Raw genomic sequence first — 27,345 nt, 5'->3', positions numbered from 1 at the left:
ATATTTTATGATCACATTCTATCCAATGTTGTACCAGCGGAGCTTCTTCCTTTTTATTTTGAATCCGAGATTTATGTTCATTTAAACGTATTTTCACTGGACGTTTACTTCTACCAACATAAACCTTTTCACAAGGACATATTATTATGTATACTACCATCGATGTTATACAGGATGTGGAGAAACGTGATTTAATAACTTGTTTGGTTTGCGGGTCCGTCCATACTGGACCCGATAATGTTTGATCACACCATTGGCATTTATTACAGCTATTGTGCTGTGGATATACATTCTCATCAACAAACATCCTTTTCTTCCTTTTAGAGAGCAATTCTCCTATATTTTTAGATCTTGAAAACGCAAACATTGGTTTTTCCAAAAACATCTCATCTAATTGTAAAATTTGCCAGTTGTTCTTTATAGATTGAATCACATACTTAACTAAAGATGAAAATGGAAGGACACAAATTAAATGATCATCATTACTATCCACATCTCTTCGTTCTTGAAGCAGTAGTTCCCTCTGTGCATAACATGCACGCAAATAGGCTTTTTTCAAACATTTCTCAGGATATCCTCGCTCTAAAAAGCGGCGCTTTAATATTCCTGCTTGTATTTTAAATTCTATTAATGACGAGCAGAGCCTTCTCAATCTCAAAAATTGTCCAATAGGCAAATTACTCCTTAGATGGTGTTAGGAAATCTGATTGATCCTAAATCAGTAGAATTTGATCCCCTTATATGAAGGTGGTTGAGTTTGATTGAAGTATATGGAGAGCTGGGTTATATGTTATGAATACAGTTCTTAATATGACATTTAAGAACAGGGGGAATTGCTCTAGTTTTAAGATATATATTGATTAAATCTCCACCAATTACCTATAAGGTAATAAGATTGACAATTGCAAGAATAAAGAGGAATTGAGTATTATATTTATTGAATTACATTAACCTGCACTGCCAGATTTAAAAACATGGGCAAAGAACAGAAAAGACCATATATTTAGCTTCAAAAGGGTTTATTTACAATACAGGTAATGTAATCATGTTACATGCAAGAGGTAATAGCTTTAGAATCTTTACAGGAGAAATATGCTGCAAGATAACAGATCTGAATCAAAGTTTAACTTACAAGTCCTTTGTTGTAGAGCATGAGGCAGAGGTCACAGAAAGAGCCCAGGGATTCTTACAGTCAGTGAGGGAAGAGAAGTGCTTCAGAAGAGGAGAGTCTGTCTGAGAGGGGAGCAGCTCCTGCTTTTATCATGTTCCTATGGAAAAGACCTAGGGACAACTGAATCCTGGGTATTGTAGTTCCTAGAGAAGCCACATGGTATATGCCTTTTGTCTGTACATGTGCTGGTAGTTGATGGGGGGGGAGGGGGCAGATAAACATCTGATAAGATTTGTCTGAGGTAGCCAGCTGCATTTCTATAGGTAAGTTAGTGTCTTTTGTTTAGAAGCAGTCTCTGTGGCGCTGCCCATCCTGGAGTTCTTATTATGCTGATGTACAGATATTCACATCCATAAGGCATCTGACAGGATTACAAGAGTCTGTGTCTGTGAAGTAGGTGGGCTTCTTTTGTCAGATAGGTGGGTTTTTTCCAGTCAGAGTTTGTTTGAGACTAGTCTTTTGTTAAGGGTAGTAGATGTGTTAATGGCTTTAGGTCTCAGTAGTTTTCCAGGGGGGATGGAAAGTAAAATCTTTGCAGCAGTACCTTTTATATGATTCAGATCTGATCCAGCAAAATAATTCTGACAATTAACTAAATCATGCTACAAAACCTGCGCTCATATTTTCAGCCACTGAGCGAGGGCAAGTTAGCTGGGCAAATAATTAATTTGACATTTCTGATCTTGCCTCCTCCCAGTCTGCATCCTTTCAGAGGCACCAAGGAAAGACAAATATTGTGGCACTCACAGTCAGATGCTCGGGAGTGATGTCCTGGGTGCAGAGCAATATGACACACTTAAATCTTTCTAGATTTTTAGCCTGGCTACAATTTTCAAAAAATCTCAACCATAAGACATTTGTGACAGTTTAACAAAACTCACTCCTCGAAGTTTGATGTAATTTTATCAAGATTATGAAGGGGAATGAATTCAAGTTGACCTCTTCAAAATGATTGGAAAAAAGTCCCCCCAAAAATACCCTTTAAAATGCCTGCAGTAGGGTTTTTGTTGTGAACGGATCAGCTTTAGAGATTTAATAATCAGTGCACAGACACTTATCCCTACTCAGTAACTAATGATGCAGCTCAGTCTCAGAGGATGATTAGCTCACACGTTTCTGTGGGGTCTAGAGGGAGGGGTTCCCCAAGTTGAGGGCAGCAGTGCTAATCTCCCTGTGTAAGGGGTTTCCTGGCTTGTCTCTTCTTTTACTTTGTTTAATAAATAAAAACACGATGGTCTCTGTCCGAGCACCTGGAGCTGGGGGCTGCAGTCTGGCAGTTCTGATAGTGATCCTGACTGTGCTGAGAACCCACTTAACTCACTGCGGGAACCCTCCAGGTAAGAAACCGAGAGAGAGATCTCTGATAGTAACAGTACGGACGGACAGCACTCACTACAGGGACCCTCCAGGTAAAGATCAGAGAGAGACAGTGGGGTCAAGAGACAACTGATAGTGACAGTGCAGAGGACTGACAGAACTCACTACAGGCCCCCCCAGGTAAGAATCAGGGGGTCTCTGATAGTGACAGTGCAGAGGACTGATAGCACACAGGGAAGTGTCAGAGAGGGGCTTAGGATGGGGTCAGGAGATCTCAGCACTGAAATAAAAATATTCAGTGAGTCCTTTCTATTGGACTAAGGACATTTTTCTTGACTAGCCTTTGGAACCCTTTTACTGATATGCGGTAGAGCTGATGTGTGCCAAATCGACCCTGCCATTGGGGTAGCCCGGCAGTAGTTCCAAAGTTGGCGTGCGCTGTTTCCTGTGGTAGAAAATAATTTTCTCCCACAGGAGCATTCCCGGAGGTAATCGGCAGCCCGGCCACATTGTTGCACAGTGCCTGATTACCGAACAAGTAGTGCGTGAGCCCTTACCGCCAAGTAAATAGGTAGCATTAAGGGCTCAGGCAGTAAATAGTTGAACAGTACTTTTAATATTAGCACACGGCCATTCCTTACCGTATGCAGCAGATGAATCCAAGAACTGGTGGGTTGTGTTCATCTACCAGCAGGTGGAGCTAGAGATCTACATGGATTCATCGGCTGCTACTAAATGAAAGAAAATTATCAGCAGGTAAGGCATACTTTTACCTTTACCGACCCATTTTTAAAAAGGCCTTTCTACCTACTGTGGTAAAAAAAGGGGCCAGCGCATGCCAATTTCACGCATCCAAACCAGCACAGCCCACTTTTTACTGCAGCTTAGTGAAAGGGCCCCTTTGTGAGCTAAAACTTGCTTCCTCAGCTCAGCCAAAGATGGGAAGGGATTTAGCTCATGTCTTTTCTTTTTTTTTTTTGCTGTAGTAGTTCAAGGGGTGTTACCAGGGGCAGCCCGACTATTAGTCCACCTGAAGCGGGGGCCTCAATAAGCACTTTTTAGGAGCGGCATCTTGGGGGGGGGGGTGGCTTCACTGCATTTTACCTGGTTAAGGTAACTTTCCGAACCCGGCAGCGGCAGATTCAGTTATGATCGATGCCGGTTCCTAGAGGAGTCTAGTCAGCTGTAATATCAATACCCCTGTAATCATGTTTAAACTGGGTGTTTCCTGATGAAGCCCTGAAGTGGGTGAAACGATTTGGGCCCCGTTGAATGACAATCAGCAGTTGGACTGTGAGGTTACTAAGCCAGCTAAGAGAAAGCTACGTTTATTCATGCTATGCTGTTGCTTGGGAATTTTTGTACTCAGTAATGTTTTGAAACTTATGTTCTAACAAGAGCAGTTTAAATTGTGAGTAGGTGGGAAAGTTTTACCCTATGAAAGAGACGCGACCACAGACACAAAAATCTTATATAGATATCAGAGTCTTGTTGGTCAGACCTTGGTGGAAGCCTTGGTTTCTGAGGGTAATTCTCATTTCTTTACTATTGTGGTTATCAATAGAAATCAAACAAAATAAAACATGGAAAAGAAAATAAGATGATACCTTTTTTATTGGACATAACTTAATACATTTCTTGATTAGCTTTCGAAGGTTGCCCTTCTTCGTCAGATCGGAAATAATTATTTCTGATCTGACGAAGAAGGGCAACCTTCGAAAGCTAATCAAGAAATGTATTAAGTTATGTCCAATAAAAAAGGTTATCATCTTATTTTCTTTTCCATGTTTTATTTTGTTTGATTTCTATTGATAACCTTAAGAGTGGACTAACACGGCTACCACACTCCTTTACTATTGTGGAATGCTCACGCTACACAACCGTTTTGGGATTGTGTTTGGCTGTTTTTCAGTTTTTGCTGTATTACATTACGGAAGTAGGATTAACAGCCCATACTGTCTATTTGAATATTAGCCAGCGGCAGCGATTCCCATACGCTGCCCTGCCGCCGCTGACACCCACCTCTTCCCTTTACTGCAGCCACCTGAAGTAACTTCCTGTTTCGCTCAGGCAGCTGCAGTAAGGGGAAGAGGCGGGTGCCTCAGGCAGCATATTGCCTTGGTTTGGTCCTGGGTGTTACAGTCAGGTACAGTGGGGATTTTCTTGTCCGCAAGGGGCTTACAGTACAAGTTTGTACCTGACTTGCCCGAGATCACAAGAAGCAAGGGTGGGATTTTCGCTGGGTTTCCTTGGTTTGCAGCTCACTGAGCTAACCATTAGGCTACTCCAGTGCTAGTCCACAGTACTGGAAAATGTAAGGGAATAATGAAAAGCATTCCAATGATATTGTGAAGGGGGAATTTGTCAGGGGGGGGGGGCAGATGCTGTCAGTCCTAATCTGAATGGGAACTAACAGCTGAGAATGACAAGTCACTTAAGGATCAAGGAGTGATTGAGGCTGATGGGAGGGGGCTTTGTGTGGGGTCTGTGGGTGGGGGAGGTCAGGTGGGGAGTGTGTGTATATAAAGGGAGGGTATGTGTTTGTGGATATGTGTACATATGAAAAGAGTGTCAGGCAGACTAGAATCTGCCTAGGGTGGTGAGATTTGGGGTGTTTGGCGCAGCTTCCACACTTCATGAGAGCAGCAATTTAATTCAGCTCTCAGTGCGACATGGGCTTTTCCTGCCTTGGAGGTGGGATGCAGCAGTTCTTGGACTCAGGGCTGTGCTCAAGGCCCCACCTGGGAGGAAGTAGGACAGTGGTGAGGGAGTTAACTCCTGCGCTCATCCCCCTTCTGCACTGCAGCCACCAAGGTCCATGTAAACTCTGCAGCAGGTCATGAGCTTTCTGCATCGGCCCCTAAGTTTCTACCTGAGGGGGCCAATGCTCAAAGCTACTGCGAGCATGAGCACATGATTAACCCCAGCTGTAGCCATGGGGGAGGAGGGGCCTAATTTGAGCTCAGGCCCCCTCCGAACCTGTAGCACCCCATTAAACAGCTGGTGGAGATGCTGAAACCCTACCAACCAAAGAAATTTGGCGCTCGAGTCTCCTCTTTGTGCTGCTGCTGTAATGCAGAAGCCGACAATGTACCTCCAGCCGCCAATACCAGGACTTCTCTCTCGTGTATGCTACATTTGTGCAAGAACTGAGCATGCTTAGGGAGTTCCAGAGTTGGCGGCTGGAGGCATATCACTGACTTCCACATACATCAGCAACACAAAGAGAGGGGAGCAGCTGGGGCACTGAGTTTCTTTGGCTGACAGGGCTTTGGCGGCATTCCCAATAATAAATGTATTGTTAATGCATAGGGGAGGAGGGAATGCATTGCCTCCCCCAACCAGTGGTGTTCCTTGGTCGGCTGCACACTCCCCTGGATGCAGCATCATTCTCCATGGTGCATCACCTCCAAACACCCCCAGGTGCATTGCTTTTACTTTCTGGGGTGCTGGGAGCAGCTGTGCGGCTGTCGGCTCCACCGGTTCCCTGCTCCGGAACAGGAAGTAACAGAGGGAGCAGGGAACTGGCGGAGCCGACAGCTGCATGGTTGCTCCCTGCACCCCCCCTTGCAGTGTGCATCTGGGGTGGACCGACCCACCCTCGGTACACCACTGCCCCCAACCAACCCCTCGGCTCCCCCCCCCCCCGCAAAAAAAATCAGATGGCTAAGCCACTGGTGCATACATTATTGTGTGCTGAATGCTCAGAGGACTCTAGGGCAGTTATTAACGTATGGTATAGATGGCCATGTAAAATTTATTGAAATGTATTTAAATGGATGCTAATGAGGCCAGTAAATATTCCTTTGTGATGCACAGACAGCAGAGCTGCAAGGCACAGTAGGAAATGACAGCCTATAATGCTGAAAGTTTTTGCTAAGTGAGGCAGTGTAGAAGGTTTTGAGGAGAGGATTTTGTTGTCTTCTCTTACAAGTGGATGGAGGCTTTTGCAAGTTTTAAAGACAGATAGGAAGGAACAAAGGTGCACATGTCTGACTAAAGCTGAAAGTAAAAGTTCACATATACACCTCATGAAAGACTCCAGAGGAAATTGGAGAGTCATGGGATAGGAGGTAGTGTCCTACTGTGGATTAAAAACTGGTTAAATGGTCAGTATTTTCAATGGAGAAGGGTAGGTAGTGGGGTTCCACAGGAGTCTGTGCTGGGGCCGCTTCTTTTAAACATATTTATAAATGATCTAGAGATAGGAGTAACTAGTGAGGTAATTAACTTTGCTGATGACACAAAGTTATTCAAAGTTGTTAAATCACGGGAGAATTGTGAAAAATTATAAGAGGACCTTACGAGACTGGGAGACTGCACTTGCTCACATTAAACATCATCTGCCATTTAGACGCCCAAAGTCATCCAAGGTTCCATATTAGGAGTCACTGACCAAGAAAGGGATCTAGATCTAGATGTCATCATAGATAATACATTGAAACCCTCTGCTCAGTATGTGGTGGCGGCTAAGAAAGCAAATAGAATGTTAGGTACTATTAGGAAAGGAATGGAAAACAAAAATGAGGACATTATAATGCATTTGTATTGCTCCATGTTGTGACTGCACCTTGAATACTGTGTGCAATTCTAGTAACTGCATCTCAAAAAAGATAAATTAGAAAAAGTACAGAGAAGGGCGATGAACATGATAAAGGGACGACTTCCCTATGAGGAAAGGCTAAAGCGGCTAGGGTTCTTCAGCTTGGAGAAGAGATGACTGAGGGGAGATATGATAGAGGTCTATAAAATTATGAGTGGATTGGAACAAGTAGACATGAATTGCTTGTTTACTCTTTCTAAAAATATTAGGAATAGGGGGCACGCAATTAAGCTAGAAAGTAGTAAATTTAAAACGAATCGGAGAAAATATTTCTTCACTCAGTGTGTAATTAAACTCTGGAAATCATTGCCAGAGAATGTGGTAAATGCAGTTAGCTTAGCAGGGTTTAAAAAGGTTTGGATAGCTTCCTAAAAGAAAAGTCCATAAGCTATTATTAAAATGGGGAAAATTCACTGCTTATTTGTAGAATAAGCAGCATAAAATGTACTGTTTTGGGATCTTGCCAGGTACTTGTGACCTGGATTGGCCACTGTTGGAAACAGGATACCGAGCTTGATAGATCTTCAGTCTGTCCCAGTATGGCAATACTTATGTACTTATATCTGATCTTCTGTGCCTAAATGTGAGCCTCACAAAGTCTTCAAGTGCTGGTAATATTTGTGAATGCTCCAATTAAATAGACCAAAATGTGTATAGATGTGGATGTTTGGGACACTATACATATTATATTAGTAATATTTGTGAGGCTCATAGTTAGCACACATCAGAACTTTTTCTTCAGAATATGACACTTCCATTTTTGTCTGGGCCTGTGCACAAGAGTCGTGCTTCGCTTACCCCAACACCTTTGTGTACATGTCAGGCGCCCTCCTCCCCCTGTTAGCTGTAAGTTTTCTGTGCAGAACATTTGTATATGGTTTGCTTTGAGCATTGTTGTTTGTTTTTTTTGCATTACTGTTGTGCCATCCATAGGAGCCAACTTTTCGTAATTATTGGGGGTGCTAAGCCCAATGGAAATAACTCCTCCCTCGACACATACAAGGAATTTTCTCAATATTGGGGGTGCTCAAGCACCCACAGCATCCACAGAGTCGGCTCCTATGGTGCCATCTGTGCACTGTTTTGAGCATCAGCCCCTGAGGCAATAAAGGATTAAGAGACTTTTTACCAAAAGTCACATGGATCAGCAGTGGGATTTGAACCTGGCTTCCCTGGGTCTGTTGCTGTGGTCACTCCTCCCTTCTGGTCCTCTATGAAAGGCAGTGGAATGGGGTATTTTAGCCAATGCTGCATCAGGAGAGGAAAAGGGGAAGGTGGGGCTGGAGATAGGTTTGGTTTGTAACCAAACAGGTGCAGTGTAGGCCACCCAAGTGGAGGAGTGGCCTAGTGGTTAGAGTGGTGGACTTTGGTCCTGGGGAACTGGAGTTGCCAGGTGGGCTGGTTTCCCACCCAATTGGGCTGGTTTTTAAGCCAGGATGCGGGAAATTATCGAAGGTTGCGGGCTGCGGGAAATTGGGCTTCTTTTTCACTGCAGCTGTGCAGGGTGGGGGCTCTTTTTTCGGGACTTCTATTGGTCTAATTTGGTCCAATAGAAGCTTTTCCGGGGCTTCTATTGGTCCAATTTGGTCCAATAGAAGCTTTTCCGGGGCGGGGTTGACATCGGGGGCGGGGTTTATGACGCCAGAGGTGTCATTGGGGGCGGGGAAATGACATCAGAGGTGACATCAGGGGGCGGGGCGGTGACGTTGGAGGCGGGGGTCGATGACGTTGGAGGCGGGGTTTGACATTGGGCGGGTTTTGGGCTGGTTTAAGGCTGATTTTGGGTGGGGAAAAGTTTTCCCATCTGGCAACCTTTTGATTCCCACTGCAGGCACAGGCAGCTCCTTGTGACTCTGGGCAAGTCACTTAACCCTCCATTGCCCCAGGTACAAATAAGTACATGTAAGCCACATTGAGCCTGCCATGAGTGGGAAAGCACAGGGTACAAATATATATATATAAAAAAAATTAGATTGGAACCTGGGATTATTTAATTTTTTATTTTCCTGGAGAGCGTAATGCATTGCCCCCCCCCCCATCTCTCCCCAGGTATAGCCAGCTCTGCAGTTTGGGGGGGGGGCACAGAGGTGGACTGGGGAGAGAGCTTGTTAAAAATTTACCAGCACACCACTGGTTGACATACTGTGAAACCTGCGCTCATATTTTCAGCCACTGAGCGAGGGCCAATTAGCTGGGCAAATCAGAGGCACCAAAGAAAGGCAAATATTGTGGCGCTTTATTTTCATTTGCAAAGCAATATGACACACTTAAATCTTCCTAGATTTATAGCCTGGCTACAAATAAGTACCTGTCATTCCATGTAGAAGCTGCCCTTGCAGATCAGGATCCCGCAGGACGTCAGACTCACAGAAACAGAAGCCTGCGCATCCTGCTAGTGGAGGAGTGGCCTAGTGGTTAGTGCAGTGGAACATGGAATGTTGCTACTATTGGAGATTCTACACAGAATGTTGCTAGTGGAGGAGTGGCCTAGTGGTTAGTGCAGTGGAACATGGAATGTTGCTACTATTGGAGATTCTACACAGAATATTGCTAGTGGAGGAGTGGCCTAGTGGTTAGAGTGGTGGACTTTGGTCCTGGGGAACTGGGTTTGATTCCCACTGCAGGCACAGGCAGCTCCTTGTGACTCTGAGCAAGTCACTTAACCCTCCATTGCCCCAGGTACAAATAAGTACCTGTATATAATATGTAAGCAGCATTGAACCTACTATGAGTGGGAAAGCACAGGGTACACATGTAACTAAAATAAAAAATATATATAAGGGTAACGTTTGATGGGGGGGCATCTCACCCCCATAGTTCAGAGCTTTAAGGTGCAGTTTTCATTACAGGATTAGGGCTGCCTGCCTTACTTTAGATTTGGAGACGTGAAACAGGGGGGGGGGGGATGTGTGTGAGTGAGGGGTCTTTCATGCTCTTTAAATTGCTGCCTCCCACCACCCCCTCAAGAAACTATTTGTGTTTCCCACAGCCCAGAACAAGTGAAGGCCCTGGTTGCAGAGGCAAGAAGTAGCTATCCGTCCTCCTTTTTCTGGAGCCATATGGTAACCCTAGTAGCTACGGACTTTTTCAAACTAATGTACAAAGTTCATTTACTTATAACATAAACTAAGTAGAGTGAAACGTCTCTTTCCTTTTATCTGTCTGAATATGATAGTCTCTTCCTCAGGATGTGATAGGTGGCCTCCTCCTGTCTCTCGGGGTGAGACGGCCTCTTTCCTTTTCTATCTCCCTGCTTTTCTGCCAGACTATTACAGTCTCTCTCTCTCTCTCTCGCAGCGGTTTTCTTGTGTCAGTGGAAGGCTGAGTGTCACTTCGGAGCCGGCGGGCAGGGGATGCGGTACCTGGAGCGGCAGTTCAGTAACCGGGAGGAGATCGCGTACTTCGACAGTGACATCGGGCGCTACGTGGGCAGGACGAAGCTGGGGGTGGCGTGGGCGGATTATTGGAACAATGACACAGTGATCATAGAAGACAGACGGGCTTCGGTGGAGACATTCTGCAAACACAACTACAAGAATAATGAACCCATCACCGACCGGAGAGGTGAGAGCCCTGACCCCTCCCCACCACAGGAGAAAAGCAGGAGGAGGCTCCCCGCCCCTTTCTGGGAGAAATATGGTATAGGGCACGGTCAGGGCTCCTTCCCAAGACGTCTGAAAGCTCAACCCCCTCCCCTCAGGCAGCTGAGATATGAGCACAGACCCCTCCCCCCCTTTCCACTCACACAGAGAAGAGAGCACAGCCATTCCTTCCCCCAGAAGGTGAGAATACAATGCCCTTCCCCCTCACTCAGAGACAGCAGAGCAAACAGGAGGCAGCCCAGCCCCTTCCCCACCTGGGAAACTAAAAAAGCACTAAAGACATTAAAGTGCCCCTCTCCCCACCACTATCTTATATATTAAATCTAGTCCACAATGGAAAACAATTAAAAACAAGCTAGCCAAAAAAAAAAGCCCCATCAGCCTTTCCATCCAACCTTTCTTAACTCACCCAGGGGCCAGTGGAGAAAACTTTCTACACAGTTATGGATTTTAACGTTGTTTTACCACAGAATTACTAGTTGAGCAATGCAGAAACAATTTCAGCATAGGTATCATTCAGAGGCGTATTTTCAAAGCACTTAGACTTACATAGGTAGTATCTTTATAAGTCTGTGCTTTGAAAATGTAACATAGTAGATGACAGCAGATAAAAACCTGTACAGTCCATCCAGTCTGCCCAATAAGATAACGTGTTAACATGAGGAAACCCTAACCGCACACAACAGTAACATGAATATTAACGCAGTGATTACCCAGTCTGTGGCTATGCAAGAAAAAACAAGTTTTAGATGCTCAGCTAACACAGGAAAAGTTTTCACCAGGTCCGGGACAGCATGGAAGGGTTGCTTGAGAGGAGTAAGTGTCTCCCCCATGCCACAGATGTCTTTTTACATTAGCCTCCCTGATGGTCTAGTGGCCACTCTCCCTTCCTGACCCAACAATCCAGACCCCCTACCCCCACTTAAACTTTCTTTGGTAGTTTAGTTGCCCTCCTCCCCCCCCCCCTCTTCAAAAATCTTAACCTGATCCAACCCCCTTCCCCTCCCCCAACTAAAAATGATTTAAATCCCTGGAGGAGTACCTAATAGTGCAGTGAGCTGAGATCATGGGGAACTGGGTTCAGTTCCCACTGCAGCTCCTTGTGACCCTGGACAAGTCACTTAACCCTCCGTTGCCCCAGGTTCAAAAACTACCTTAGACTGTGAGCCTACTAGGGACAGAGAAAGTACCTGCTTATAATGTGTACAGCATTGCATACATCTAGTAGCGCTATAAAAATGAGAAGTAGTAGTGACATCCTGCAGCCCCGCCCTCAAGCCCACTCACTGTACCTATTAATGGGGGGCAGGAGGGAATCCCTCTCACTCTTGTCCCCAGCACATATTGACCCTCCCTGATTTTCCCAGGATGAATCGTACAGGGCTGAGTGCCACCATTTTGAAGATGACGGCATGTGGGCATTGCTCCTGCCCAGGGGCGTAGGCAGACCTGCCATTTTGGGTGGGTCCAGAGTTAACCTTGGTGGGCCCTTCTCACCCCCAATGCTACCCCTGTACATACATACAATATAGTGGGGGGGGGGGTTTAATGACCCGTCTGCCCGTTTCTCTCTGAACCCCCTCCCCGGTCCTACCTCAGAGCCGTTGTTCGTCGCAATTCCTATAGGCATCCTGTGCCGGCCCTGCAGGCTTCTCTCTACCACATTCCCACCAAAAAAACAAGAAGTGACATCATTGAGGGCGGGACATGATAGAGAGAAGCTTGCAGGGCCGGCGCAGGATGCTGCCGGCAGTAGCTCTGAGGTAGACTGGGAGGGGGGTAGAGAGACAGGCAGATTTCAGGCCACAAGTGAAGAGGGAGAGACAGTAGTGAGGTGCTGCCACTGAAGAGTTTTGGGGGCCTTCTGGGCTGCTGACTGGGTGGGCCTGAGGCAAGAATGGGTGGGCCTGTGCCCACCCAGGCCCACCCTTAGCTACGCCACTGCTCCTGCCTCATTTAAGGTACAGTATAGGATCTGAGGGGAGGGGTGACTAGACACCAAGGATGTTTTTATGGGGTTGTCAGTCAGGGCCAGTCTTAGCAAGTGCGGGGCCCTATGCAGACCAATTTGGTGGGGCCCCATCCTAGCCCCGCCCACCCTAGCCCCACCCCCACTCTAGCTTCACCCCATTGATAAGATTATTCCATTTTTGGAACATTTTTTTATTTATGAAATTTCAAATAAAGACAAATGAAGCTAAACTTGTACAAAAAAACTGATTGAAATAATAAGCACAATGCTATCATGAAACCTCCCCTCCCCAGAAATTATTCAGTTCAAGTCCACTACAATTAGTAGTTCCAATTCTCATAACAAAGGAGAATAAAGGAAAAATATTAAGAAAAGAGCCAGTACTTTCAAATTCCCCTATTACTTTGTAACCCATCAAACCAGAGAGGCAAGTAGCCACATCAGTTACTAAATAGTTTGAACTGATTGTACCTACTTTATATCAGATTTTGCTACTTCATGATTTCCATTCTCAGATTTTAGCTTAGTAATCTTTTCTTCCTGTGATTGCAGTCTAGCTTCCAAATGACTAATTCAAGGTGTCATATCATTAATTACTGGATGGAGTGTTTTAGCTAAATCTGTTATTGCCATCCAAATTTTTATCAGGAGAAATATCTGCAGATCTATGTGAAAATACTACTACTACTTAACATTTCTAAAGCGCTACTAGGGTTACGCAGCGCTGTGCAATTTAACATAAAAGGACAGGCCCTGCTCAAAGAGCTTACAATCTAAAGGACAAGTGAGTAGACGATACGATGGGGGCAGTCAATTTGGGGCAGTCCGGATATCCTGAAGGTAAGAGGTGCCGAAGGCAGCATTGAAGAGGTGGGCTTTAAGCAGAGACTTGAAAATGGGCAGGGAGGGGGCTTGACGTAGGGGCTCAGGAAGGTTGTTCCAGGCATAGGGTGAGGTGAGGCAGAATGGGCGGAGCCTGGAGTTGGCAGTGGTGGAGAAGGGTACTGAGAGGAGGGATTTGTCCTGTGAACGGAGGTTTCGGGTGGGAACATACAGTGGGGGAAATAAGTATTTGATCCCTTGCTGATTTTGTAAGTTTGCCCACTGACAAAGACATGAGCAGCCCATAATTGAAGGGTAGGTTATTGGTAACAGTGAGAGATAGCACATCACAAATTAAATCCGGAAAATCACATTGTGGAAAGTATATGAATTTATTTGCATTCTGCAGAGGGAAATAAGTATTTAATCCCTCTGGCAAACAAGACCTAATACTTGGTGGCAAAACCCTTGTTGGCAAGCACAGCGGTCAGACGTCTTCTGTAGTTGATGATGAGGTTTGCACACATGTCAGGAGGAATTTTGGTCCACTCCTCTTTGCAGATCATCTCTAAATCATTAAGAGTTCTGGGCTGTCGCTTGGCAACTCGCAGCTTCAGCTCCCTCCATAAGTTTTCAATGGGATTAAGGTCTGGTGACTGGCTAGGCCACTCCATGACCCTAATGTGCTTCTTCCTGAGCCACTCCTTTGTTGCCTTGGCTGTATGTTTTGGGTCATTGTCGTGCTGGAAGACCCAGCCACGACCCATTTTTAAGGCCCTGGCGGAGGGAAGGAGGTTGTCACTCAGAATTGTACGGTACATGGCCCCATCCATTCTCCCATTGATGCGGTGAAGTAGTCCTGTGCCCTTAGCAGAGAAACACCCCCAAAACATAACATTTCCACCTCCATGCTTGACAGTGGGGACGGTGTTCTTTGGGTCATAGGCAGCATTTCTCTTCCTCCAAACACGGCGAGTTGAGTTCATGCCAAAGAGCTCAATTTTTGTCTCATCTGACCACAGCACCTTCTCCCAATCACTCTCGGCATCATCCAGGTGTTCACTGGCAAACTTCAGACGGGCCGTCACATGTGCCTTCCGGAGCAGGGGGACCTTGCGGGCACTGCAGGATTGCAATCCGTTATGTCGTAATGTGTTACCAATGGTTTTCGTGGTGACAGTGGTCCCAGCTGCCTTGAGATCATTGACAAGTTCCCCCCTTGTAGTTGTAGGCTGATTTCTAACCTTCCTCATGATCAAGGATACCCCACGAGGTGAGATTTTGCGTGGAGCCCCAGATCTTTGTCGATTGACAGTCATTTTGTACTTCTTCCATTTTCTTACTATGGCACCAACAGTTGTCTCCTTCTCGCCCAGCGTCTTACTGATGGTTTTGTAGCCCATTCCAGCCTTGTGCAGGTGTATGATCTTGTCCCTGACATCCTTAGACAGCTCCTTGCTCTTGGCCATTTTGTAGAGGTTAGAGTCTGACTGATTCACTGAGTCTGTGGACAGGTGTCTTTCATACAGGTGACCATTGCCGACAGCTGTCTGTCATGCAGGTAACGAGTTGATTTGGAGCATCTACCTGGTCTGTAGGGGCCAGATCTCTTACTGGTTAGTGGGGGATCAAATACTTATTTCCCTCTGCAGAATGCAAATAAATTCATATACTTTCCACAATGTGATTTTCCGGATTTAATTTGTGATGTGCTATCTCTCACTGTTACCAATAACCTACCCTTCAATTATGGGCTGCTCATGTCTTTGTCAGTGGGCAAACTTACAAAATCAGCAAGGGATCAAATACTTATTTCCCCCACTGTAAGGGGAGATGAGGGTAGAGAGGTAGTGAGGGGCAGCAGATTGAGTACATTTGTAGGTAAGAAGGAGGAGCTTGAACTGAATGCGGTATCAGATTGGAAGCCAGTGAAGTGACCTGAGAAGAGGGGTGATATGAGTATATCGGTTCTGGCGGAATATAAGACGTGCAGCAGAGTTCTGAATAGATTGAAGGGGGGATAGATGGCTAAGTGGGAGTCCGGTGAGGAGTAAGTTGCAGTAGTCAAGTCGGGAGGTAATGAGAGCGTGGACGAGAGTTCGGGTGGTGTGTTCAGAGAGGAAAGGGTGAATTTTGCTGATGTTGAAGAGGAAGAAGCGACAGGTCTTGGCTATCTGCTGGATGTGTGCCGAGAAGGAGAGGGAGGAGTCGAAGATGACTCCGAGGTTGCGGGCAGATGAGACGGGGAGGATGAGGGTGTTATCCACTGAGATAGAAAGTGGAGGAAGAGGAGAAGTGGGTTTTGGTGGAAAGACGATGAGCTCAGTCTTGGACATGTTCAGTTTCAGGTGGCGGTTGGACATCCATGTAGCAATGTCGGTTAAGCAGGCCGATACCTTTGCCTGGGTCTCTGCGGTGATGTCTGGTGTGGAGAGATACAGCTGGGTGTTGTCCGCATAGAGATGATAATGGAAGCCATGAGATGAGATGAGGGAGCCCAGGGAAGAGGTGTAGATTGAGAAGAGAAGGGGTCCAAGGACAGATCCCTGGGGAACACCAACAGATAGCAGGATGGGGGTGGAGGAGGATCCATGGGAGTGAACTCTGAAGGTGCGGTGGGAGAGATAGGAGGAGAACCAGGAGAGGACAGAGCCCTGGAACCCGAATGAGGACAGTGTGGCAAGGAGTAGATCATGATTGACAGTGTCAAAAGCGGCGGATAGATCGAGGAGGATGAGGATGGAGTAGTGGCCTCTGGATTTGGCAAGGAACAGGTCATTACAGACTTTAGAGAGTGCTGTTTCTGTCGAGTGTAGAGGGCGAAAACCGGATTGAAGTGGATCGAGGATGGCATGAGAGGAGAGAAAATCAAGGCAGCGGCTGTGAACAGCACGCTCAAGTATTTTGGAGAGGAAGGGTAGGAGGGAAATGGGGCGGTAGTTGGAGGGACAGGTAGGGTCAAGTGATGGTTTTTTGAGGAGAGGTGTGACTACGGCGTGCTTGAAGGTGTCAGGGACAGTTGCAGTGGAGAGAGAGAGGTTGAGGATATGACAGATGGAGGGGGTGACAGTATGAGAGATGTTGTTAAGTAAGTTGGTGGGGATGAGATCAGAGGAACAGGTGGTACTTTTCGAGCAGGAAAGAAGGTGAGCGGTTTCCTCCTCGGTGATTTCTGGAAAGGAGGAGAAAGAGGCCTGGGTTGGTTGGTCGAGGGTTGAAGGGTGAAAAGGAGGAGATGGTTTGGTAGTGAACTCAAGGTTGATCTTTTGCACCTTGTCGCGGAAGTAATCGGCCAGTGATTGAGGGGAGAGTGAGGGGGGGTAGGAGCGGAGGGCACTTTGAGGAGGGAGTTATGGGTGGCGAAGAGACGGCGGGGGTTGGAGCTGAGAGAATTGGTCAGTTGGGTGTAATAGTCCTGTTTGGCAAGGAATAGGGAGGAGTGGAGGGAGGATAGCATGAATTTGTAGTGAAGGAAATCTGAATGGGTGCGAGATTTCCTCCAGAGGCATTCGGCAGATTGGGTGCAGGAACGAAGGTAGCGGATGCAAGGGGTCAGCCAAGGCTGGGGATTAGTACGCTTTGTGGGATGGGAGGTGGATGGAGCGAGGGTGTCCAGAGCAGAGGAGAGAGTAGCATTGTATGCGGACACAGCCTTGTCGACAGACTCGGAGGACAAGATGGAGTGGAGGAGATTGGAGATATAAGAGGATAAGGTGGGAGGGTCAATAGCCTGGAGATTAAATAACCCAGATATGTTAGAAACAGCCTCTTCCAAGCCAGAAGATCTTACTTGCTCAGCTTCTCTAGCAACTAATGTTGTTGGGCCAAACCCCTCTCAGGGAGGCAGACATTTCCAACCCTTGCACCGTCCGCAAGCGTCGTTAGATGAGAGAGACACTTTTCCTGATCTCCTGCCTGCATGGAATCCGATTTCGATTTGGCATAAGTGCACAACTGTTGGCGTCAGCAACGATGGCTCACCTCACGTCCTCACCACCTCCGACCAGGCTCCAGCTTTTCCTGCTCAGTGACTCCCGCCCTCGCGTCCGGAAACAGGAAATACATCAGAAGGCGGGACATTGAGCAGGAAGCTGGAGCCTGGAGGTGAGCCATCTCGCTGCAACTGTCTGTCGTCACCGCCGGGGGCAGGGCCGTATCTGCCTGGGCTGGCTCGCTGGCATCGCTCAGTTAGTCGCCGGGGTCTGGGGACTCGGGAGCTGACGGCGGACTCAGCGGGCCGAAGCCGGGGGTGGGTGCCGTGCCGGTGGTGGCGGGAGCGGAGTGGCCGAGCCGCGGGAATGGGGATCATCTCAGGCGACTAAGGCAAGCAGCGGCGGAGGTCGGAGCGGAGGCACGAGCGAGGCAGAGTTGAGGCGCTGCGTGGGGCCCCCTTAGGTGCGGGGCCCTATGCGGTGCCTTGGTCGCCTCTGCCTAAGACCGGCCCTGTTGTCAGTCATGTTGGGGAGTGGGTACTGCTAGATACCCTCTCCCCAAACCAAGGACAGGTTGGAGGTGGTTAATTAGGGATTGTTGCAAAAATCAATTGGGACAGAGTGGTCATGTTGGGGGGGGGGGGAGAGGGGATGCTGCTAAACACCCACTCCTCTCAACCAACTCTTCTACGCTGCCTCGGACCTGGCAAAACATTTTCTGCATTGTCCACACATCTAAAACTGTTTTTCTTACATTGTCTCTGGCATTTTAGTTCTGGATGAGACCTGTGCCTGGTGGCTTCAGGTCCTTAATTCATTCAGCCCCAGGAGGATGCCTAATACTGAAGAGGTTGGGGGGGGGGACAGGGTGGGGGCACTGTTCCTTCTGGCCCACCATAGATATGTCCACTCATAGGCTGCTGCATTGGATGGTTGCATTGGACTTAATGCAGAAAAGAGTCCAATCAAGAGTCCTAAGGGATTTTTTTGTCTTGTCTCAATATCAGTTTCTCTGCAGCTCTTTACTGACTTGTTTTTTAAATACTCTTCTGACCCTGCAGTTTCCCCTCCAGCTCAATTTGGAACCAGAAGGGCAATTGGAGGAAGGGGGTAACTGCTTGGTGTGCCACACCCATAGGGGGTGCCAGTTTGCCTTAAGGGCAGAGTTTTGGCACTCCCTCCTGTCACTGTAACAGGAACTTTCTGGGGATTTAACATGGCTGCTGCCTTGTTGCTGCAACACAGAGGGGTCCAACCTCATCTGAGGGACTCCCCCCCCCCCCCCCCCACACACACACATACACACACAGTTGACTCTGTCCCCTGGCCTGCTTGAGGCACTGGTTGACCTGGCAGTGGACTTGGGAACCAGGGCTAAGGAACATCCTCATGGCCTTTCCTTCCACACCTCTCCGACTCTACTGCTAAAACTCAGCCTGTAATAAGGACTCATGTTTTTAATCATGACTATGAGTTCTGCCCCTATCCCAAGGGGTTGTGAGCGCTGCCTCCGGAGCACCCGAAACCCCACTCAACTCAAGAATTGAACCAGGCTTCTTCCACATGGCAATGTACTGCCATTAGCTCTACCCAGCTTTTTTTTTTTGTGGGGGGGGGGGGGGTGGAGGATTGAGCAAGTGAAAGTGTCCCTGAACCCCAGTGCTGCCTCCTCCCTCTCCCAGTACTGTGATGAATTTATACACTGCCCCCAGGCGATAACCAGATTTCTGTTTGTTTTCTAGTGCCTCCTAAGGTTACAATCATCCCTACCAAGTCCTTCAGACTGGAGCACCAGAGCCTGTTGGTTTGCTTTGTCAGTGGATTCTTCCCCTCCGAGATTCAGGTGAAGTGGCTGAAGAACGGGGTGGAGGACAGCAGTGTGGTGTACGCAGAGCTCTTACAGAACGGAGACTGGACCTATCAGGTGGATGCCATACTGGAGACTGTCCCGGAGCACGGAGACACCTACACCTGTGAGGTTGAGCACAGCAGCCTGCAGAAGCCCCTCAGGGTGGATTGGGGTAAGAGACTCCCTACTTTCTATCTCACCTGCAGGGTCCTTCTGTTAGGACAGAGGGCTGTGAGATTAGGTGCCTTGTAACCACTGTGACCTGGTAGCGACAGGCTTGCTGGGGGGGTCCACTAGTTCACCCACCTCCCCCCACCCCCTCAAATTTCCTATAGAACTTTCCCATATGCCCACTCAACCCCGATGCCTTATCCACTGACAAATGTTTTTATCGTGTGAAGTTTTTTGTTATGTTGTTGGTTTATACGCACTTCATAGATACCGTTCTGGTCCTCAGCCTCTCACAAGCTTCCCTCTGACAACTTAAGCATCAAAACTCCCTTAAGATATTCTTCCACTACCTCTGTCTGCGCTTGTCCTCTGGAATTTAATCTCTTATAAAAGTGCATAAATTGAGTTTTTATTGCCCCGTCTGAATGTCCACAACATCTCTTTCCCCCTTCATTCTGCACCATCTTAGTTTACGCTCTCACCCTTAACTTTCTAGGTTCTTCTCCATTTTGTTCTCTAACTCAAAGAATTTAGCTGAGACTGAACTTCTGTCTGAGGAATCTCTCTTGACTGTGAGCTTCAGGCCCTAGTAGCTGATTCACCTTACACAAGGTTTCATCATAACATTGTGGTTCTTCACACCCATCCTAAGTTCCTTCCTAAGAAAGTGTCGGAATTCTACTTTAACCGGTCAGTTGTTCTGCCAACATTCTTCCCGAAATCTCCTGCCCATCCTGGTGAAAGCGCACTGCGCACTTTGGACTGCAAGAAAGGCTTGGTCTTATGTCTGCTATTTTTTTATTTTATTTATTTATTTCTTTATTACATTTGTACCCCGCACTTTCCCACACATAGCAGGTTCATTGCGGCTTACATAGTAAATAGAATTACAAAGTCTTGAAGGACAATGTTACAAGTTGTAGTAAACATAGTGGTAGTGGGGTTTTGAGGATATGTAAATTGAGCATGGAGAGGTAAACAAAGGATGAGCAAAAGGAGAAGAGATTGGGAGGGGTAAGGAGTAGGACGGATGGAGAGGAAAAGATTGAGGAATGAGCATAAGGAGATTGTGAGACATGGTCAAAGGTATAATAATCGTCGGGGCAGGAATCATGTGGGTGGGCTTAAAAGGTTAAGTTGGGTCATTAGGGTAAGCTTTCTTGAAGAGATGGGTCTTCAACATTTTTCTGAATGGTAGATAGCCGTTGATTGTTCAGATGGATCTTGGCAGAGCGTTCCAAAGCTGGCTGCCCAAAAAGTAGAAACTGGATGCATAGGAGGTCTTGTATTTAATACCTTTGCAGTAGACAGCAGGACAGCAAATGAAGGCAGACTAGAAAGAGGAAGGGGAGAAGGCGAGATGCTGGACCAGGTCGGAGGTGGGGGGAGGATGGAAGGAAGGAAGGGAGATGCCGGACTAGGGGTGTGGGGGGGGGGGGGGGGAATGGAAGGATAGATGCTGCACCAGGTTGGGAGGGTAGAGGGTAAGTACATAAGCATCGCCATGCCAGGACAGACCAAGGGTCCATTGAGCCCAACACCCCGTCCCCGACAGCGGCCAAAAGAACAAACAATTTGTCCCGCCCATCCCAGAAATAGTGGATTATTCCCACGTCCATTCAATAACATTCCATGGCCTCCTCCAGGAAGCTGTCCAATCCCCTTTCAAAGTCCGCCAAGTCAACTGCCCCAACCACCCCCTCCGGCAATGAACTCCAGAGTCCAACCACACGCCGAGTGAAGAAAAACTTCCTCCGATTCGCCCCAAATCCACCACACTGCAGCCCCACCGCACACCCTTGCCCTTAACTTTCGAGGTAGCATCTTCACCAGCTTTATTCTCTAACTCAAAGAATTTCTGCTGATACTCAGTGAACTTAAGCCAGGGTATGTGGAGGATGATCTCAGTCTGTCAGATTTACTGCCTACGCTCGAAGTTCATAAGATGCAACATGTATAGGCAACTTATCCAGATGCACATGGGAGCTCTTTTTGATCAAGCATGTGACATCCAGAACAATGAGAAATATTTCAGCATCTTTGTGTCGCATTTTTTTGGTCTCAGACTGCATTGTTTACTTGAGGATCTCCCCTCTTTCCACACAATTCACTGAGTAATTGCTTGAGACCGATACCTCTATAATCAATGCCATTGTGGTGTTTTTCTCATTTACTACTGATCTGATGATGAAGAAGGATTAACTTTGAAAGCTAATCAAAAAATGTATTTAGTCCAATAAAAAAGGTATCATCTTATTTTCTTTTATATGTTTTATTTTATTCTATTTCTCTTGATTACTCGTTTACCACTGTATCTGGTTTTCTGTGTCATTTTTTCCAGCTGTTTTATCTGCTCTAGCAAAGCCAGAAGCCTGGAACCTTCTTTTTCGTGGCTCTCATTTCACAAAACTCCCCTAACTATTTTCTACAAGTCATCCTATAATATCCCATCCCCTCCCTCTCCCTCATCGTCATGTTCCATATACTCCCTTATGGTCTCACCTCTCAGCAGGGACTTGCTGGAAAAATAGGCAATATTCAGACAGCTGATTTTACACTACAGAAATGTTAGCCAGTTAAATGACTTTTGCCCATATAAATCAAAGATCGGCACATGATCTGTAGAACTCAGGGGGATTGGGGGGGCTAAGTTCAGAGTTTTCCTGACCTGTGGTTGTGTTTTATCTCCAGGCTCATAATAGTTGTCTGTGCTTTATACAGAATTTGAGATGTCAGAGTCCGCAAAGAGCAAGCAGCTGTCAGGGATCGTGGGGTTCGTTCTGGGGGCCATTTTCATCATGGTGGGACTCATCATTTACCTGAAGAATAAGAAAGGTAAAATGATCATAATTTCACCTCTCCTATTACTTTCACCATCACTGCTAAAGGTGACCACACTCACAGCCAGATAACGTCACCTCTCCTATCACTTTCACCATCATTACTAAAGGTGACCACACTCACAGCCAGATAACGTCACCTCTCCTATCACTTTCACCATCACTGTAAAAGGTGACCACACTCACAGCCAGATAACGTCACCTCTCCTATCACTTTCACCATCATTACTAAATGTGGCCACACTCACAGCCAGATAATTTCACCTCTCCTATCACTTTCACCATCATTGCTAAAGGTGACCACACTCACAGCCAGATAATGTCACCTCTCCTATCACTTTCACCATCATTACTAAAGGTGACCACACTCACAGCCAGATAACGTCACCTCTCCTATCACTTTCACCATCATTACTAAAGGTGACCACACTCAGAGACAGATAATTTCACCTCTCCTATCACTTTCACCATCACTGTAAAAGGTGACCACACTCACAGCCAGATAACGTCACCTCTCCTATCACTTTCACCATCATTACTAAATGTGGCCACACTCACAGCCAGATAATTTCACCTCTCCTATCACTTTCACCATCATTGCTAAAGGTGACCACACTCACAGCCAGATAATGCCACCTCTCCTATCACCTGAAAAAGACAGGTACAAATCAAGGTAAGGTATACACAAAAAATGGCACATGTGACTTTATCTTGTTGGGCAGACTGGATGGACCGTGCAGGTCTTTTTCTGCCGTCATCTACTATGTTACTATCCAGCTTATAATCAAAACTTTTCGCCGGCGATCTTCCGACACAAATCTGGAGATCGCCGGTGATTTCACAAAAGCGGCTAAAAGCATATAATCGAAAGCTGGCTTTTTAACAGCATCGCCACTTTCCCGTCGCCTTGCAGGTGAAAGTTCAAGGGGGCGTGTCGCCGGCAAAGCGAAGGTGGGGCATGGGCGTGGCTACCAGATGGCCGGCTTTTGCGATAATGGAAAAAAAAAAAGCGGCGTTAAGTGGTATTTGGCCGGGTTTACTCGGTCCTTTTATTTTCACGACTAAGTCTCAAAAAGGTACCCCAACTGACCAGATGACCACCGGACGGAATGGGGGATGACCTCCCCTTACTCCCCCAGTGGTCACCAACCCCCTCCCATACTACAAAAGTTAAAATGAAAACCTTTTTTGCCAGCCTCTATGCCAGCCTCAAATCCCGTACCCAACTCCATGACAGCAGAATGTGTTGTATCGTCTGACAGCTTTTCCGTGGTTGCGATGTGGCTCTCGGGTGAGTGTGACACCTTTTCTGTTAGGTGCCCTGCAGAGTCACATCAGCAATGCATTGTGGTGGATGAAGGGTACTGGGCTCTACTCCCATGGTGCTTTTCCCTCTGCTTACTGGGTCAGAGTGTGCCCTGTTTTGTTTCCGGTAGTCCATGAGGTAGTGGCCATTTTTGTAAGCCAGTTTTAGATCCCTTTCACGTGTTAGCCATGTTACAGAACTTAGTTCTTACCTTGAATGTGGCTTAAAGAGAGCATTGTACACCATTCTGCCAGCTCGGACCTACTGCTAATCTCAGTATCAGGGAGACTCTTTGCCAGTGGGGCACAACCTCTGATCTGCAGTTAACTGTGAGTAAAGGTGCTTATTCAAATAAAGCACTTTTTCAAAGACATTAGTCTTCAGATGTCAACTGCTGTGCCAAGGTTATACAGCAGCAACAAGTCCTAGAGGCCTGAGTGTGTGCAGGTCCCTGGAGCACTTTTAGTGGGTGCACATTTGTGGGTAGGGGTTTTTTGGGGGGGCTCAGCACCCACAGTAAGGGAGCTATGCATGTGGGAGCTGTTTCTGAAGTCCACCACACTAACCTCTAGGGTGCCCAGTTGGTGTCCTGGCATGTAAGTGCACTACAAATGCTGGCTCCTCCCATGACCAAATGCCTTGGATGTCGCTGGGTTGGAGATGGCCGACATTTTTTTCCATTATCGCTGAAAAACAAAACCATCCATCTCAAACCCAGCGACATCCAAGGCATTTGGCCGGTCTAAACCGTATTATCGAAAAAAAAAGATGGCCAGCCATCTTTTTGATAATATGGTTCCAGCCAGCTGTTGCACCACTGGCGCCGGCGACGTTCGATTATTCCCCTCCACGTTACTACCACTGCTATAAATGATCACACTCACAGCCAGGTAATGTCACCTCTGCTGTCACTTTCACCATCACTGCTAAAAGTGACCACACTCACAGCCAGATAACTTCACCTCCTATCACTTTCACCATCACTTCTAAAGGTGGCCACACTCACAGCCAGATAATTTCACCTCTCCTATCACCTGAAAAAGACAGGTACAAATCAAGGTAAGGTATACACAAAAAATGGCACATGTGAGTTTATCTTGTTGGGCAGACTGGATGGACCGTGCAGGTCTTTTTCTGCCGTCATCTACTATGTTACTATGTTACTATCACTGCTAAAAATGACCACACTCACAGCCAGATAATGTCACCTCTCCTGTCACTTTCACCATCACTGCTAAAAGTGACCACACTCACAGCCAGATAACGTCACCTCTCCTATCATTTTCACCATCACTGCTAAAGGTGACCACATTCAGTCAGATAATGTCACCCAGTTGGTATGCCTATCAGCTATGCTTCACTACGTTTCTGGTGGCAGAAGCTGGACTGCATTGGGCAAGTGGGGGAGGAGGCCCAGGAGGGTTATTTCTGTGGAACTTCTAATCTGGCTCATTTTCTAACTTGATGTGTCTTTTCACCAGTTTTCTCCCGCATGCCTAGTTTCATCCCATTCTATAAAATTTTCAGAGCTACTTTTCCACTGGTTTGCAGTGAAGAGTTCTCAGAGCTGTGTTACACGTACTCCTTTGTCACCATCACAAATCCCTTACAGTGGTGACAGTAATCGGAGCACAATTTCTAAAAGTTATTTATCCAGTTAAATGAGCTATGGTGAAATTGCTCACCCTTCCTGCAGGTAAAAATGTGTGTTGATGATTCTTCGACGTTTTGTGGCTATCAGGATCTATTTTGCTTTGACTGGAGTTGCTCTTTGCTATCCTCCAGAAACTGTTGCCCTAGGTGACCTTTTTGTCTTGCCTAATAGTGGAGTCAACCCTACAATCGGTCCTTTTAGTTGAAGTTCATGATACTAGTGCATGTTGTGGTACTATCAGGCTTTGTTAAAGTCTTGCTGTGATTAGTTAGAACTTCATGAGGTCATCACTGTACATGACATCAGTGGGGAATGAAGGAGTTTGCTGATTGGCCAAGAACACTTCCTGGAAGTGTGTGTAAATTTGTACACATGCAGTTCAGATTTCTCTTTCTTTGCACCAAGAAATAGAAGAGTCCCTTTTTGCTATTGTTACTAGTGAACAAATGCAGTGACTGTGGATTGTTTGTTTGTTTTTTGCAGGTACACCTCGAGTTCAGATTCCTCCCAGTGAAGGTAAATGCTTAATCCATGTGGAAAGTGAGAGTGACTGTGCCTGAAGGTTTCCCTTCAGCTGCAGAGAGCTGATAGTGTACTGTAGTCAAGAGAAGAAAGGAGGGTGACCTTTGCAGATTATTTCCCAGGGGACACGTTATACTAGTGCTATTCATTACTGGTCTTCATGCCTTCAAACTGGTCAAGTTTTCAGGATATCCCTAAAAAATATGATTATTTTCTTACATAACTATGCAAGTAATAATCTTAGGTCATATAATTTTATTGTACTATAAATGTCAAATACAAAACCATCTCTTTATTAAACAATAAAACACAGTTTCCCTAATCCAGTTACACATCTTATAATTTAGGATACTTCCCAATGTCACTTGCGGATTCCAAACTGATAATGGTTCAATCTTTATAACACCTCTCTCAAACTGCATCTCTATTGCTAATTCATTTGTAGTAACAATGTTGAAACTTCCTTGTAAGCCACAGTCATCGATCTTCAACTGTGATAATGTCTCCACTATTCCTTGCCAACTTTCAGTTTCCACAATGTCACTTTCCAAACTCTAAAATGCTGAATCCTTGTTCCACTACAGCTTAATGTCATCAGCCTGTTATAGACAACCCTAGGCTGATAATAGTGGGAACATTATCACAGTTGAAGATCGATGACTGTGGCTTACAAGGAAGTTTCAACATTGTTACTACAAATGAAATAGCAACAGAGATGCAGTTTGAGAGAGGTGTTATAAAGATTGAACCATTATCAGTTTGGAATCTGCAAGTGACATTGGAAAATATCCTAAAACTGTGTTTTATTGTTTAATAAAGAGATGGTTTTGTATTTGACATTTATAGTATAATAAAATCATCCAGCTTATAATTAAAAAAGAAAAACGTCTATATTGCGACCCAAATCGGGAGATAGACGTTTATCTCACAAAAACGAATAAAGCGGTATAATCGAAAGCCGAATTTGGACGTTTTCAACTGCACTCCGTCGCGGATGCGGACAAAGTTGATGGGGGCGTGTCGAAGGCGTGGTGAAGGCGGAACTGGGGCGTGGTTATCAGAGATGGGCGCCTTTCGCCGATAATGGAAGAAAAATATGCGTTTTTAGCGAGAATTTAGGGCACTTTTCCTGGACCCTGTTTTTCCACGAATAAGGCCCCAAAAAGTGCCCTAAATGACCAGATGACCACTGGAGGGAATCGGGGATGACCTCCCCTGACTTCCCCAGTGGTCACAAACCCCCTCCCACCACAAAATATGCCGTTTCACAACTTTTTATTTTCACCCTCAAATGTCATACCCACCTCCCTGGCAGCAGTATGCAGGTCACTGGAGCAGTTATTAGGGGGTGCAGTGGACTTCAGGCAGGTGGACCCAGGCCCATCCCCCCCCCCCCACATGTTACACTTGTGCTGGTAAATGGGAGCCCTCCAAACTGCCCCCCAAACCCACTGTACCCACATGTAGGTGCCCCCCTTCACCCCTTAGGGCTATAGTAATGGTGTAGACTTGTGGGCAGTGGGTTTTGAGGGGGATTTGGGGGGCTCAACACACAAGGGAAGGGTGCTATGCACCTGGAAGCTC

The 27,345-nt window shown here is 46.5% G+C and overlaps 1 protein-coding gene across 1 annotated transcript in view; it reads left to right on the top strand.

Annotated features, from left to right (window-relative positions):
• The first annotated feature begins 2,371 nt into the window (after positions 1-2,371).
• Positions 2,372-27,345, top strand: part of LOC115466165 (HLA class II histocompatibility antigen, DRB1-10 beta chain-like) — a 32,302-nt gene continuing 7,328 nt past the window's right edge. Inside the window, exons 1-5 of the mRNA XM_030197250.1 lie at positions 2,372-2,508; positions 10,389-10,655; positions 19,162-19,440; positions 22,161-22,274; positions 25,723-25,755. Coding sequence (XP_030053110.1) covers positions 2,403-2,508; positions 10,389-10,655; positions 19,162-19,440; positions 22,161-22,274; positions 25,723-25,755 — 799 coding nt within the window. The 5' untranslated portion in view covers positions 2,372-2,402. The remainder of the gene's footprint in view (positions 2,509-10,388; positions 10,656-19,161; positions 19,441-22,160; positions 22,275-25,722; positions 25,756-27,345) is intronic.

Source organism: Microcaecilia unicolor, chromosome 3 (genome assembly GCF_901765095.1).
Source record: "Microcaecilia unicolor chromosome 3, aMicUni1.1, whole genome shotgun sequence".
Classification (NCBI taxonomy): Eukaryota; Metazoa; Chordata; class Amphibia; order Gymnophiona; family Siphonopidae; genus Microcaecilia; species Microcaecilia unicolor.
The sequence above is the reverse complement of the archived record's forward strand: the minus strand, read 5'-3'. Positions and strand labels throughout refer to the sequence as shown.